General features: G+C 41.7%; 1 protein-coding gene across 5 annotated transcripts in view; it reads right to left on the reverse strand.

The window, feature by feature from the left end:
• TNIK (TRAF2 and NCK interacting kinase) overlaps positions 1-14,362 on the reverse strand; it is a 302,339-nt gene that overhangs the window by 35,877 nt on the left and 252,100 nt on the right. For all 5 annotated transcript variants that reach the window (XM_081138204.1, XM_081138203.1, XM_081138202.1 and 2 more), the window contains 4 exons: positions 12,381-12,545; positions 9,548-9,787; positions 8,257-8,363; positions 1,541-1,704 (listed from right to left, as the gene is read on the reverse strand). In XM_081138204.1, coding sequence (XP_080994330.1) covers positions 1,541-1,704; positions 8,257-8,363; positions 9,548-9,787; positions 12,381-12,545 — 676 coding nt within the window. The remainder of the gene's footprint in view (positions 1-1,540; positions 1,705-8,256; positions 8,364-9,547; positions 9,788-12,380; positions 12,546-14,362) is intronic.

The following is a 14,362-nucleotide window of genomic DNA, read 5'->3' on the forward strand; positions in this document are numbered from 1 at the left end:
TATGGACAGAGCTGCGATTCTGTCTGATTTCTCAAAGTCCTAGTCTTAAGATTCGGTGTTTGGTTTCTTCCTTTACCACCTACCCATCGGGATAGGTTATTCTGATGGAATTTTGTGGGGAAAAATTAGAAACCTGTTTTATTGGGTGGAATTGTTTTTGAGTGGGGTGGTGGTGGTGGAGGGAATTGTCTGGGTCCTTTAAGGAAGAAAGAATGGGGGGCAGGAAAGAGAATGTTGATGATAAAGAGGAAGGATCCTAGAAGAGATACAGAGCAAGGGTGGGGGAGGGCTCCCTGACAGCTACAGAGCTTATAGGTAAAGAAGCAATCTAGGGTGGGAGAGATTCTTTTGTTTTGAAATGTTTTTTCCAAGGCAGGGACATCCCAAAGATATGAGTGCTTTTGATCCAGAAAAACTAGGGGCCAAAGGAAAGAAGGTAAGAATTAAAACTGAACCAGATAAGAGATTTTTTTTAGCATTTACTCTTACTAAGAATATTAAGTTATCAATAGAAAAAGGTAAGGGAATGGCAGGTTTCTAAATTAAGTAAATTTATATTTGGATCAAGGCAACACAAGTGTACATAGCTGTGGGCTGTGCCACTGAGCCAGAAGAATGCATACAAGGGCCGCCATGGGCCAGTCCACACCCCAGTTCAGAGAAAGGGGCATCGCATGTCTGATGCCAACCTTTTCAAAATGGACATGCAGTGACTTTATTTATTTAAAACCCTGAAAAGGTTTAGAAGGTAAATTAAGATTGCATCTAGTGAAAAGGCTAAGAAAAGTGTGTTAATATTTATCAAATAGCACTTTAAAAAGTCTTGGTTTTTATTACTTGGAAGCAAAATCATCTTCTGAAGGTTATTCAGAAAGAGGGAATTTAGATTAGCTGGAAACAATGCGCTGTTGTGTGTAATTAGCTGGGCACACTAAGGTTTTTCACAAGCTTCCTCTTTAATGAAGACTGAACAATGATGAATGACTCGAATTAAATGGTCAGAGGCTAATTTTTACCTCTCTAATAGGAATAACCAGAGGAGTTAAATATATTTTAAAGTCACAATTTTATTTCTTCTCAAGTATATATGTATTCTATATTAGTCTTTATTGAATTTCAGTTTGAAAAATAACTAATATTGCGAACTATGTTCAGAATATAAAAAGGGACTATTGGCACAATGGAAAGAGGATACTTGGGGGTACAGGAAACTTTAACCAGGAAATCAAATGAAGATGGAAATTCAGTGACTGGTGAGTGATTATATTTTCAAATAATACCATAGTCTGTGCTCTCCCTGAAAAACATTGGTATCTGTGATTAGAAAGGATTTAGTCCACACCAGATGTTACATAATTGGGGATGGTGGCCCACTCCTCTAAGGACATGAGGCTGAGAGCAGTTAAGGGGACGTTCAGAATCACACAGTGGTGGCCATGCCAGAAGCAGAAGTTATAGAAGTCAGGGAACAGCCTGATTCCCTGCCTATGGCTCTCCTCGCCAGGCCATGCTGTCAGGGAGAGGTAAGGGAAAGCTTTACCTCGAACTCTGGTCCTTTCACTGGACCCTGCTTGCGATCCAGGCTGCGAGCCACCTTGGGAGCTGGGCTGGGAGCTGGGGGTGCTGGAGCTGGAGGAACTGCCACTGCTGGTCCTCTGCAAGGGGCTCTCCAAGACGGGCTCAGTTCTCCGGAGGTCAGGGTTGCTACAAGGACGACAGAGCACAGTGACTACACTCTCAAGCCTTGCCCTTGGTAGACACAAGCACAGTCCAGTTCCATCTCAGTGCAAAGGGATAAAGAGATCACTATCTGGACAGGATGAACTCTTGACCCAACTCTTGGATCATCACGCTTCAAGTATTAGTTCTGAAATGCTGAATCTTCAAAGGAGGCTTTCTTTGAAGCCATTTATCTTGTGCTCATTGTAAAAAACTTGAAAAATATAAAAAGATAAAAATAAGGAAGCAACACATGCAATCTCTGAACCAAGAGATGTTCAACTATATTTTACTATTTGGTATATCACTTCCAGTCTTTCTTTTGTATATATGGAAGCATACTATATATTCAGTTTTGCAGCTTGTTTTTTCCCCTTAACACAGCATTGTGAGTACTTCTTATGCTTCTACAAACAATAATGCCTGCATAATAGTCCAGAAATTAGATGCATTAGTTGAAGCATTCCTCTACTGTTAGACATTTTCGTGCTTCCAATACATCGCTGTGACACATAACACTAAAACAGCTACCTACGTGCATAAAAATATCCAGTCACGCCTCTTTCCTAGAATTGCAACTCTCGGTTGAAAGGGCACGAACTGGGGTATGTGTGTGCACATTTGTATGTGAATACACAAAGGTATTAGCAGTCTTCACTGCAGTGTATGTGATAGTCCACCTCACTGAATTCTTATCACACTTTATTATGAGCAGTTTGGTAATTTGTAAAAAATTTTGCATCTTGTTGTTTTAATGCAGTTTAAAATATTACTACTGAGATGCATTAATTTTTATTCACATTTATTTGCCATTTATAATTCCTCTTCAGTGAATTGCTTAATCAAGTTCTTTGCTTGTATAGCTAGTGGTGTATCTGTATTTTTTAATTTCTTGGAGGAAGTCTTTATATACTTTGGCTATTATCAAAGGGAGGTATGTTTTCAAATAAGTTAAGTGTTATTTCAAGAACAAATTAGTTTGTTGGCAGGCTATTAGCTCTACTTTTTATAAAATATTTTTGTATTATTTGTCTTCATATGTTTGCTACTCCCCAACTGTAGTATTTATTCATTCACTTCATTGGTCTATACCGGGCACTGGGTCAGGCATTTGCCACACAGAGTGAACAAGATACAGCCATGCCCTTTGCCAGCTTGGAGTGGAGGAGAGCACAGGTCACAGGAAAGACTGTCCAATTACAACACAATCCTAGGGATGAGTGTGTGCTGAGAAAATAAGAGAACAAGGCAACACTCTGCATGCTGTGTGTGAAAGTCTATAAACGCTGTTGGAGTCTGGGAAACAACGAATAGCCCAGAGCAGGCAAGGTGGTGTCAGGAAGGAGACAGGACTTGATTGGTTCTTGGAGGGGTGGAAAGCAAGACGGGAAAGAGCCGAAGTAAAGACGCAGGGGCTGGGGTTTTCCTAGGGCTTATTGGCATAGAGAGGACATCACCTTGATGGAGTAGCAAAGCCTGTGTTAGGAAACCCTGGGACAGTGCGTGACCAGAGGAAATGGGTGGCTTATGCAGCAATGGCCTGCAGAGCCTGGCAGAGAACATGGGTCTCCCAGGGTAGGCTTATGAATGACTGGCCAGGAGAGAAGCAGGCGGACCAGGTAGGATGCCGCTGTCACGTGTGGTGATAAGGCCTGAGTCAGGTGTCCTTGCATAAAAGCGGGTCATAGCTATTAGCAGAACCAGCTGTGATGAGCATGCATCTCTGATGGGACAGAGCTTTTTTCTCTGTGAAGCTAATTGGTTCCCATGGGCATTAAGCCCCTGACCTGGGCCTCGTTAGCACAAGTCCTTCCCGCTGGAGCTGGCCTGCATGGGTGCTGATCTTAACACTGATGCTATTTTTGCCACTGAAGACTCAAAGAAGTATTTCGTTTCTATGTAACCACATATAGAAACAGGAAAAACTTTAAAATGCCTTTTCTTTCTTATTTTTTTGTAAAGTATGAGTATTTCGGGGAAAAAAAGTCATACTGTTCACATTTTTCTCTTCCTTATTATGTAGCAATGGTCTGGCCTCAGGGCGAAGGGTCTGAGATAAATGCTCTGAGGGGAGATCAGTTTCAGAATTCTGTGAAATAAGAGATTCTCTTGTTCACATATTAACTGAGCTGACTCAGATACAAATGTGTAAAAACTTGCAAACATTCATATAGCTTTCTTTAAATGCTAACTTTTAGTTCAGACATTTGCCATCCCGCAGACAATGCTGCTTTGTCTATAAAAGACACAGTAAAATGAAAAATGTGGCAATTGTTCCATTTAGTTGAATCATATTAAAAGTCAAAACATAAAATTAGTATTACAAAGTGATTTCTTGGCCCAAATACTTGGGCCAAGTCTGTAATTAACTGGCTGACTGCCAAAATTCACTTTACTTCCTTCTTTGATGACACAGCCAATGAAGATAAAGGAGTCATAAGAAGACAGGTTTGGGATGGGACAGAGAATTATTTTTTGAAATTAAGCATTTAAGTTATTGAGTTTTGACTGGGCGTTTCAGACTGAATTTAAATCTTTTCATAGAGTGTACTTGTTTGATCGAATTTTAATTTGCTTTAAGAGAACACATGGATCAAAGTTAAATATCAAAGTGCCTGGAATAAAAAAAAAAAGTATTTTCACAAATGAGCAAATCAAATCTTGATTTAAACTTAATTCATCACCTTGACAACACAAGGCATTTGGGAGTCCATAAAGCATCTGAGAACTGCCCTTTGACCTTGCAGCCTGAGCAAAACCCAGCTGCACATGCTGGAGAAGGAAGGACAGGAAGCAGGCGGTGGGGTCATGGGGGCCCTGTTTTCACCCAGACTCTCGCCTTCTAGGAGGGAAATAGTTAAAAGCATATGATGATACTAGTTCCAGCCTGAGTAGGGAAATTTGGGGGGTATCAATAGTTCTCATGGGACAACAACCTTTAAGAGGAAGCGAATATCAATAGATGAAGATCAGTAACCATAAGATTAAGATGAGCTGTTAGCAGACTCACTAAATTATACAGCGAGAAAGGCGGAGGCAAAATGTGCCCCGTCGGTCAGCAGGGCACGAGCCCCTTCCTCTCGGCATGCGGCAGCAAGGACAGCTGCCTTCCCTGCTGACGGATTAGCATGGAATGGTGCTTCTGAGCGAGGACTCGGTGCGAGACTGCCAGCTTTCAAATGTTGGCTCCATCACTTACTAATTTTGTCATCTTGGGTAATTTACTTGTGTTTATCTCAGTTTCTACATCTATAAAAATGGAGTTGATTATAGTCACTACTTCAAAGAGTTGTCATATGGTTTAAATTAGTTAACATCTGTAATACACACTGACACTGAACAGAACTCTGCATTTATAGGTGTTCCAGAGTGTTTAATGAATAAAGAAATAAATATGAAATTGCCCCAAACTAAGCAGAAGGCAGGGATCCACAGGGGAGACCCAAGAACGTCTTCTTGACCAACTGATGCCAGCACAGCTGCACCTCCTCCATACTGTATCTATTTAAAAACATGTCTCTTTTTGATTTGGTGTGGCATGTGTGGACAGCCCAAGAGAAAACTCTTCTGCTGTCCACACATGCCACACCAGAACAGGCAGTTTTCTCTGGGAGAAGGAAGCTTATTGAAAACAGTAAAGTTTTTATTTTTCCTCATGTTACAGGTACATGCTTGTATATGCCCATTTTAACTCAAAAGTCTTCTATTCGGGATACTAAGTAGTTTATTGATTAAAACATATTATTTCCCAAATTATAAAAAATTAGCACACATTCTGCAGTTGCTATCTAATGTCCTTCATCTAGTAACTGGGCTCATTAGTGCTGGATTCAGGAAGCGAAAGCTGAACTTCTCAACCATTAGGCTCTGCCTCTTTCTCTTCACCGATATGCAATATGCACAGGTAGAACTGCTCTCCTTTTGGTTCCTCTCCAAGTGGTCACTTGGGGACTCAGAAATAGAATTCTGCCCCTAATAATACCTGTAGCTTCAAAGAGCAGCAGGAATATTATATCCTCTGACCCCTGGGCCCGAGTCAGGCAGCCTTGGTTGAGTCAGCCACTGGGTCCCAAGACAACATACAGCCTTGCACATAGTGGATCCTTAATATACATTTGCTAAGTTTAGCAAATGAAATAAAAATATTGATAACAAAACATCCCAAACCTGTCCCTTACTACACATGATATCTTCCTTGAGATCCATTCTAAATATTCTAATTTTCTAGTCTCCTTTAAAAGCCATTTCAAGGAAAGGCTGGGAGGACAAGCAGCAGAGCTTAGCATCATTATACAGGATGAATCATTTAAAAGCTATCCTTTTTTTATGGCTTTATGGGTGGGCAGCTGTCTGACAAATGGTACAAAAAGAACTCTGAAGACCTTATTTGGACCATCAGAAAGTAGGAGGGTCTCTATATATCAGTAATGGCCCTCAGTGAATCACATCTCCCAGTGTCCATGGCCTGTGTAGTCCTTTATACACTGACTCGGGGCTTGACTATGTGACCTATGGAGGCCAATAGGACATCAGTAAAGACGATGCAAACAAAAAGTACTTGTGCAAACAAAAAGTACTTCCTTCCTGGACTGAGATGGGCAAACAGTAAAGAAACTCAGGAAGAAAGACCACATGGAGATGCAGCTGACCCATCAGCTCAGTGCAGCTGCATGCGTGAGCTCAAGCGAGCCCAACAGAACTTCTTAGCAAACCCATAGAATTGTGAGAAATAATAAATTGTTATTACTTCAACCACTAAATTTTAGGGTGCTTTGTTATGCAGCAAAGATGCACTAAAGCTATCTCTCTCACAATAAAGAAGCCAGGTCCTCAAGCTTTTAAAAATGCAATGCAATCCAGAGTTGCAAAGTCTGATTCAGATCTTAAGCGTTGGCCACTTGGACACATGTAATAGCTAGAAGCAGGTGTGTCTGTAGGATTGTTCCATGTGGCAAAGATGGGGATTGTCCATCTTCTCTGTCCTCTGTAATCCCTCTGACTTTCAATGTAAGTAATTATTACCTTTTAGCTCTCTCCCTCCCTACCGCCTCTGTAAGCAGAAAAATGTCAGCTGTCTCACAAAGCCTGCATTCTTTGCACAAAGTCCAACCTTTAAGTGGTTCTGAGGGAAAAGCACATGTTTTGCAAACCGCTGACCATCAAACGTCACCTATCTTAGGCCCTGACATCATTAAAATAACACTTCAAGGGGAACTAAGAGCTGCTTTTAATTTGACTATATAATAATAGTTCTCTTTCTTTTGGTTGATAGAAGGAAAGACTTAAAGTTGAAATCATGCTTGATCTACAGCAACTAAAATTCTAAGTAACTGATCAGTGAACAGAGCCTCAGGGAAGAGTTCAAAGGAGAAGCAGCAGTGATAATTGGGGCTTCTAGCTGCTTGAAGGGGGTGACAGAGAAAGTTCAGGCTGGCTCTCTGGTCACAGTACAGCCCAGTGTTCCTCAGCACTGCTTACAGCAGCACCCACTCAGCGTGAATCTGACATGTCACTGCCAAAAACGGCTCATTCAGAGCTTCTTGCAGTCGGTATGAGTTAGCTTCTTTGCCCTAAAGGGATTCGTGTTCTTAGCACAGTTCCATCTTATTTATGGACTGACCCCTTCCTAAGGCTTTTCATGTGAAGAGGAAGATTAAAGCTTTAGGATCAGAAGCATTCCATCCTTTAAAGATATCTACAAATAATCATAATCTTCATTTCTAGCCCCTCTCTCATTAGCAAGGGAGAGTCCTTCTCTTATTATGAACACAATGAAGAAGAAAACAGGCTGTCCAAGCTTATCCTTTATATAGTCTCAGCAGAGGCCAATTGCTATTTCAGTTGGTTCTAAAAAGGGGAGTGTTCATCATGAAAAATCTGAGGGAAGCTTGAGGACCTGTAGCAGCCAACAGCATCTGCTACCGCTTAAAATCTGCTCAGATACTGTAAAGATGCTGTTTACTTTCCAGCTTCTCTTGAGACCTTGACACCAACTGGTAGGTGGATGCAACTTCCAGACTGCAGGACTGTACATCATTGATGGAAAAGTCTCGGAGAGTGCAGCTATATTTCAGTGACCCTCCATAACGCCAAAGCAGGGATTTCCTCATAAGAGCTAGTCCTTGTGCATTTGCCAAGCTGGGAAGCTCTGCAGCTGGTCACTACTGCATTTCTTTGTCAATTACTTTCTAAAGTCTCAATGGTTCTCAGGGCACACTTCTTGACCTGATGCTAAAAATTACCTCAAATCAGGCCATTTTATTCTGTTGATTTTTTAAAATGGTCTCGCAAGTGATGGTTTGGGATACGACAACCAGATTTATCCTTGCAATTTTACTCCTCCCCACTGTGCACTGATGTCTGTGAAAGGCTACTGAAGAAATAAAAGGCTTATGCTCTGGCCCAGCCAAGCTCACTGTCCACATGGCCATTCAATATGCCTCTGAAGTGAAAAAAGAGCAAAGACATTTTTTTAGGAAAGCAATGACAGTGGTGATGGGGACTTATTCCTTCACCTTAACTGTCTTTTCCCTTTACCTTGCTCTGATGGGTTGAGATCCTAGTCTGGGTCCCAGAGCACTACCATTTCCAGGAGAGTTCTTTCTGGCTAACGCTGGGGATATAGAAGTTGTTCTTTGAGGCACCTGAAAGAGAAGCAGAATTCAGAAATATTTCCCATAAAATAGCTTCCATAGGTGACTGCCTGAAAAGTGACTCACTCCTTTCGAAAGATTTATCAGGAGTTACAGCCATTATCAGAAACAGGGAAGAAACATCTTTCCTTTCTCAAAGAACAATTTAACTCTGTAAATAAAATCAAACAAAAGGCATTGAAGCATATTCAGCAACCATTAAGGAGTATGGTCCTGAATTTTAAAAACAAATTTAAAAACAGATCACGCTCATTATTTTCATTCACTGAGTTCCTTCTTTTTTGCAAGAGTGGTACATACCAGAAATTTCTTTAGGGTACCACAGACTCACCTGATCACTGGAAACTGCATCAGATAAGAGCCATCCAGATAAATTGAGTTTCATTTTTAGCTCACATCACAACTGATAAACAGATAAGGAAATTATGAAATCTGGTGAGAAACTAGGGTATCAGCCTAGAACTTGGGACATAAGCCGCATATCAGTGAGCTCAGAGAAACTATTGCAATACATCCTGCATGCTTCCACTCTCTCATCAACTTGCAATTAATAATTAAAGACAAACCCCAAAACACTGTGCTTTGAAAGGTCAATCTGCAAACATAATACCAAACAGGATTAAAGCCCTGTCCAGCGCTGGGTGATGGTCATTTTACCCTACAGTTTTACCCTCCGTAATGAATGAAAGTTGGAATTAAATTATGACCTGGCCTAGAAGGAGCTTTCCTCAAATGGGGCTAACCAAAACATTCTAGGAGCAATGCTATCTTCTGAACACCTGAAATCTGGCTTCACCTTGTATTGTTAAAGATAAGAATAAACAAATTTTCTTCTTTTTATCTAGGAGTTTTTAATTTGTCTAGATGCAGATTTCCTCACCAATAAAAATATCCATTTTTTTTTCTTAATATGGATAGTAAAAAAATAATTTAGAATGTTTGGGGTTGAGAGTTCTAGTTCTGGATAGAGGATATATACCTCCAAGTCATCTGATCAAACTGAGCCTCCCTCTGTTTGGGGAAAACAGAGGTGAGAAATGATAAATAACAATCCAAGTGACAGCTTGGGAATCAGGAGGGACCAAGCAGACGTAACAAGGGATAGTGCCTTGGCATGAAGTCCAGTATTATTAAAGGTCTGGAATAGGGATCATCATCATCATCAACGATGTTACCTTTGGTGGAATGTCTTCTTCCTGTCGTAACCAAGAGCTGCGGTCGAACTTCTCGATGCGCGTGGGGAGAGGGGGGTTCTCCGAGGTGGGGTCCGAGTTCTGGCGCGGCATCTCAGCGCGGTGAGAGCTCACGCTCAGCGCCTCCTGAAACCCGGACAGGCCCTTGGTGGGCTGCTCGTGCACGGACTGGGAGGCGGTCAGGGCGGGTCCCTGCGACTTTACAGCTACCAGATGCGGGATCTAGGCACCAAACCAACACCAGAGCAGGATTATCAGAAGAAAGAGCAGATCCGCTAGTACCTCACCCAGAGGAAGAGAAAATAAAGTTTCAGGGCACGAGGACTGGTGTACATAAAGTCCATCACAGCTCACTACAGCATGCTTTTAAAAGCTCTTCAAAATATTCCATTTAGAGCTGTGTAAGGCTGAACCAGGGTTCCTGGCCAAAAGTTAAATGATTTACTTGCTAAGAGGTCAGTGAAGTAAGTGTGATGATAGTAACATTAACAATTTTAAGTGAACATTTATTGACTAGAAATACATTTATAAGTACTTCTAATATTAGAAAAGTCACTGTTTAAAACCCCTGATCTTGACTTTAGAGACTACTCTTAAGCTGTAAAATAAGAATTGCTCTGATATTTTACTTCCTAGGAACTCACTAAATCCACCATGAGGTTGACACAATTATTTTCCCCAGTTTACATGTGAGAATGTAAGGTGCAGAGAGGTTAAGTAACACCCTAGATTTCACAGCGAATGTGTGCCAGAGCCTGGGTAGGAACCCACACATACCCCCGTAGTACACCTAGCTGCTATGCTCTCCTGCTTTGTGATGAACCGGTTCTTACCACCTATGATGTTATATACCTCTTAACTCCAGGACAGTTCTTTCAGAGTTGTAAGAGTTGCACAATTTGGCATGTGGTGGTATTTTTCATGCAGGAAAGACATGTAGTTTTTCTGGGGAAATCTGGCTCTTTAAGACAAATCATTAAAACCTAGATTTCAGAGTACCCTTTCCTGTTAGCACTGCTCACACTTAATTGTTAATGCCACGCAAGCTTGTCTCCTCCTCCATCACAAAAGTAAGTTCCCTGGAGGAAGGAGCTACATCTGACACTGTATGTCTGAGTCTAGCACTTTGCCTGGCATGTGGAAGGTATTCAGTAAATCTTGGTGGAGGAAACATCTAGAATGTTTTCTAAATTCAATTGTTAATTCAACAAACATTCATTTAATATCTGCTTTGGACAAGGGACCTATCAGACCCTCTTTGGTCTGAAATCCCAGTGCCTGGACTGCTGGGGGGCATTTCTCCAGCTCCGCACCCCCCAATAAGCCTGGCCCCATTCTTCTTGCCCTTGAGGTCCTATCCTGGAGCAGTCCTGCCCCAGCCTCTTCAAACCTTTTCATCTGAAATCTGGAATGTTATTATAGTTCAGAGAAAATCCTCAAAGTCTAGCTCAGCTGAATGTTATGCTTCTACCAGAATAAAACTGTAACCAAATTTATATTAATGTTAAATATCATTGAATATATTAAATAATAATATTACAATAAAGTATATTTTAAAAACATGTAGCACAAAACACAAACTTACTTAAAAGAGCCAAAGAAATAACAAAAATCAAAAGCTCTGAAAATCTAATCCAATGAGTTGTCTGTCACAGGATATCTGTATTTTCATTTCCTAGTCACTTTCATAAGTTTCATAAATTTTTCCTCTACTCTCTCCTTTACAGAGCAAAAAGTGCCCTAAAAGGTCAAAGTTAGGGGTTTTAAAAGAGAGAGTCTGTGTGTTAAAAGAGAAATTCCTATAAAAATGTGTCCTATAAAAGGTCAGGCATGGGAGAATTATATGCAAATAAAAACAAACAAGGGCAAGATATGCTCAGGTGGCATATGCTCCGAAAAATCTTGGCCCTCATATGCTAAAGGCAAACTAAAACCAAGAGTCCTTGATTTTAGCACTATTTTTAAAAACTACAGTTCAAATAGCATTACATATTTCAAAGGTGATCTCAAAATATATTATGCAGGTGGATGCCTGGAAGAAATTGAAGACATTTGGGTGAAAGTAGCTTCATTAGCTTTATTTTTCATGAAACTGTATACTTTATTTCACTTCATCTTTCATTTTTTGTAATATATAATTTTAAAAATCCTCTAAAACTTCTAGAAACTTCCTCTTTTTCTAAAAGTGGAGTAACCTTTTTTCTTTTTCAGCTACCTTAAACTAGTGGATCTCAAACTCTTCAGTGCATCAGAATCACCTGGAAGGCTTGTTAAACCACAGGTTGCCACACCCCACTCAAGGGTTGTTGATCAATGGGTCTGAGGTGGACCCAAGAATCTGCATTTTTACCAAGTTCCTGGGTGATGCTGATGCTGCTGGTCAGTGACCTCACTTTTAGAAAACACATTGTTATCCAAGTCCATCTAATTTTTCCAGTTTCAGAATTATACCTAAATCCCAAGGAACAAGAGATAATAGAATAGTTTACATATATCAAAGGTCTATGTGAATTTTGATAATTAAAACTAAAATAATGTTTGTTCCCACCTCACAGAAACTTCTGTGGTTCTCCAGAGACGCCAAATTACCAAGAAGTGGCTTTGTGGTGGGCTCAGAGTTAAGGGGGTGCTGTTCTTTCTCAGCCCTTCCTCTAGCCTTCAACCTGAGCGGGCCTCCTATATACTACAGATCCTGTATTAAGGGCCAACATTCCACTGGCCCTATGCCTGAATCAATGTTACAGTCCCCTGGGCCTTTAACAGGTTCATCTGTCTCTCCATTGAAATGTCCAATGGAACAAAGGGGAGAACGTACCTGTGGGTCAACAGGTCTGAGCATAGGGGGAGTCCGAGCAGGCTGAACCCCACTGATACTGAAGGACTCCGACCTTGGGGGCAAGTTGGGGTCAGATATCCTGTTGGCAACCTTGTGAGGCATGGCAGGTGAGCTCTGCCGGTTGAGCCTGGACCGTTCTTCTACCTAGAAACAAACAAACAAAAAGAGAGAGCGTCAATGGAGATGGATCGAAGCTGAATTATTTCCTAATAAGGGTTTTCTCTAGTCACCTGCACAGCCATTTTTCTGTCTCCCTGATCAATTCACTTTCAAGGAGCCAAACTCTCCATGTCTGCTCTGCATCAAGAACTTGTGAAAAGCTCTTTTCTGTTCGGGTAAACACCATCGTGAAAAACAGAATGCTTAAGCCATCACCCTTCCTGTACCCATTATCTAGGGCTATTTCAGTGAGGCGGGGACTTGGGACCTGCTTAAGAGTTCAGCTTGCGTGGACTGGGATATTATCTTGCTGACTGGTCGCAAAGCCTCAGGTCAGGGAGGGAGACTAAGGGAACTATGGGAGGCTTTAAGGTTGCCCAGGAAAACAGGAAATTGCTCTGAGTTGACTCACAGGACGGGGAGGGGAAGAGCGGAATCAAGCTGAGCACACTAACCCTCCATTTCTCCCCATTCCCTCCTGGTGGGCAAGTGGGCGTTCAGGGAGCTCGCTCAGCGTGCACGGCCTGTCTCAACCAGGCTCCCTCTATCATTTTCCTTTTCTCTCTTTAAGGCCTTCCCTTTTCAGTTGTCTCTCCCTGCTCCCTAAAATACATGACCCCTCCTCACTGGTTCCGTTTCCAGCTTGGACTCTACCGCTTCACCCCCCCCACACTTCTCCACACCTGGCCTTCACTCTCGCTCCCCCTGCTCTTCTCTCCCTTTCCCACCCTCCCATTGCTGCCTGTGTCCTTGTCACTCTTGTTCTTGCAGAGTCTCTCTCAGCCCAAAGCAGGAAACTCGTCAGGTGTTTCATGGGGAAGGCTCACAGTACCAGGAATGTTCTTAGGGCAAAAATTACCCTTCGTACTTATGAACAGCACACTGAATCAGAGGGTGGTTTTAAAGGAACATTTAGATAAACGAGAGGTACACTGCAAGACATGACTTAAGATCTTCAACAACTTCAAGAGGTCTGTGACTTTTCTTTTCCCCTCCCTCCTTCCCTTCTTTTTTTTTAAGAAGAGAAAAATAACCAAATTTAATACATACATGTGTATGGGAATCCGCATACATGAGAGAGTCGGAGACCCCACATGCAGGAGAGGTTCAGAGATAGAAAGGGGGATTGAGGTAAATAAGACATCCTGAGCTAGGGATGAGGTAATGCACCTGGGGGCTCCAAAGGGTCGTTGCAGGGTGATAAGAAGAGCAGATGTTTACGAAATGAAAGTTTGCCCTGCCCTACAGATAGGTCAAAAGAGGTCATCTCTGATAATCTCTTATTATGGGCAAGGCCCAAGTCAAGTTCTTTTTTTTAAATTTATCTTTATTGTTGAAAGCATTATAGATGTCTCTTCCCCGTCCATTGATCCCCTCCACCCTGCATTCACCCCCCCCCCCCAGGCGTTCCCCATACCAATGTCTGTGTCCATGGGTTATGCTTATAAACATATAAGTTATTTGATTAACCTCTCCCCATCCACTCCCCCATCCCCACCTTCCCTCTGAGATCCCTCAGTCTGTTTCATGCTTCTATGTCTCTGGATCCAGTTTGTTCATCAGTTTATTTTGTTTATTATATTCCACATATGAGTGAGATCATGTGGTACTTGTTTTTCTCCCACTGGCTTATTTCACTTAGCCTAATACTCTCCAATTCCATCCATGCTGTCCCAAAGGATAAGAGACATTTCTTTTTTACAGCTGCATAGTATTCCATGGTGTAAATGTGCCACAGCTTTTTTATCCACTCATCTACTGATGGGCACTTGGCCTGTTTCCAGATCTTAGTTATTGTAAAT

The sequence above is a fragment of the Miniopterus schreibersii genome (genome assembly GCF_964146895.1).
Source record: "Miniopterus schreibersii genome assembly, chromosome: 5".
NCBI classification, from domain to species: Eukaryota; Metazoa; Chordata; class Mammalia; order Chiroptera; family Miniopteridae; genus Miniopterus; species Miniopterus schreibersii.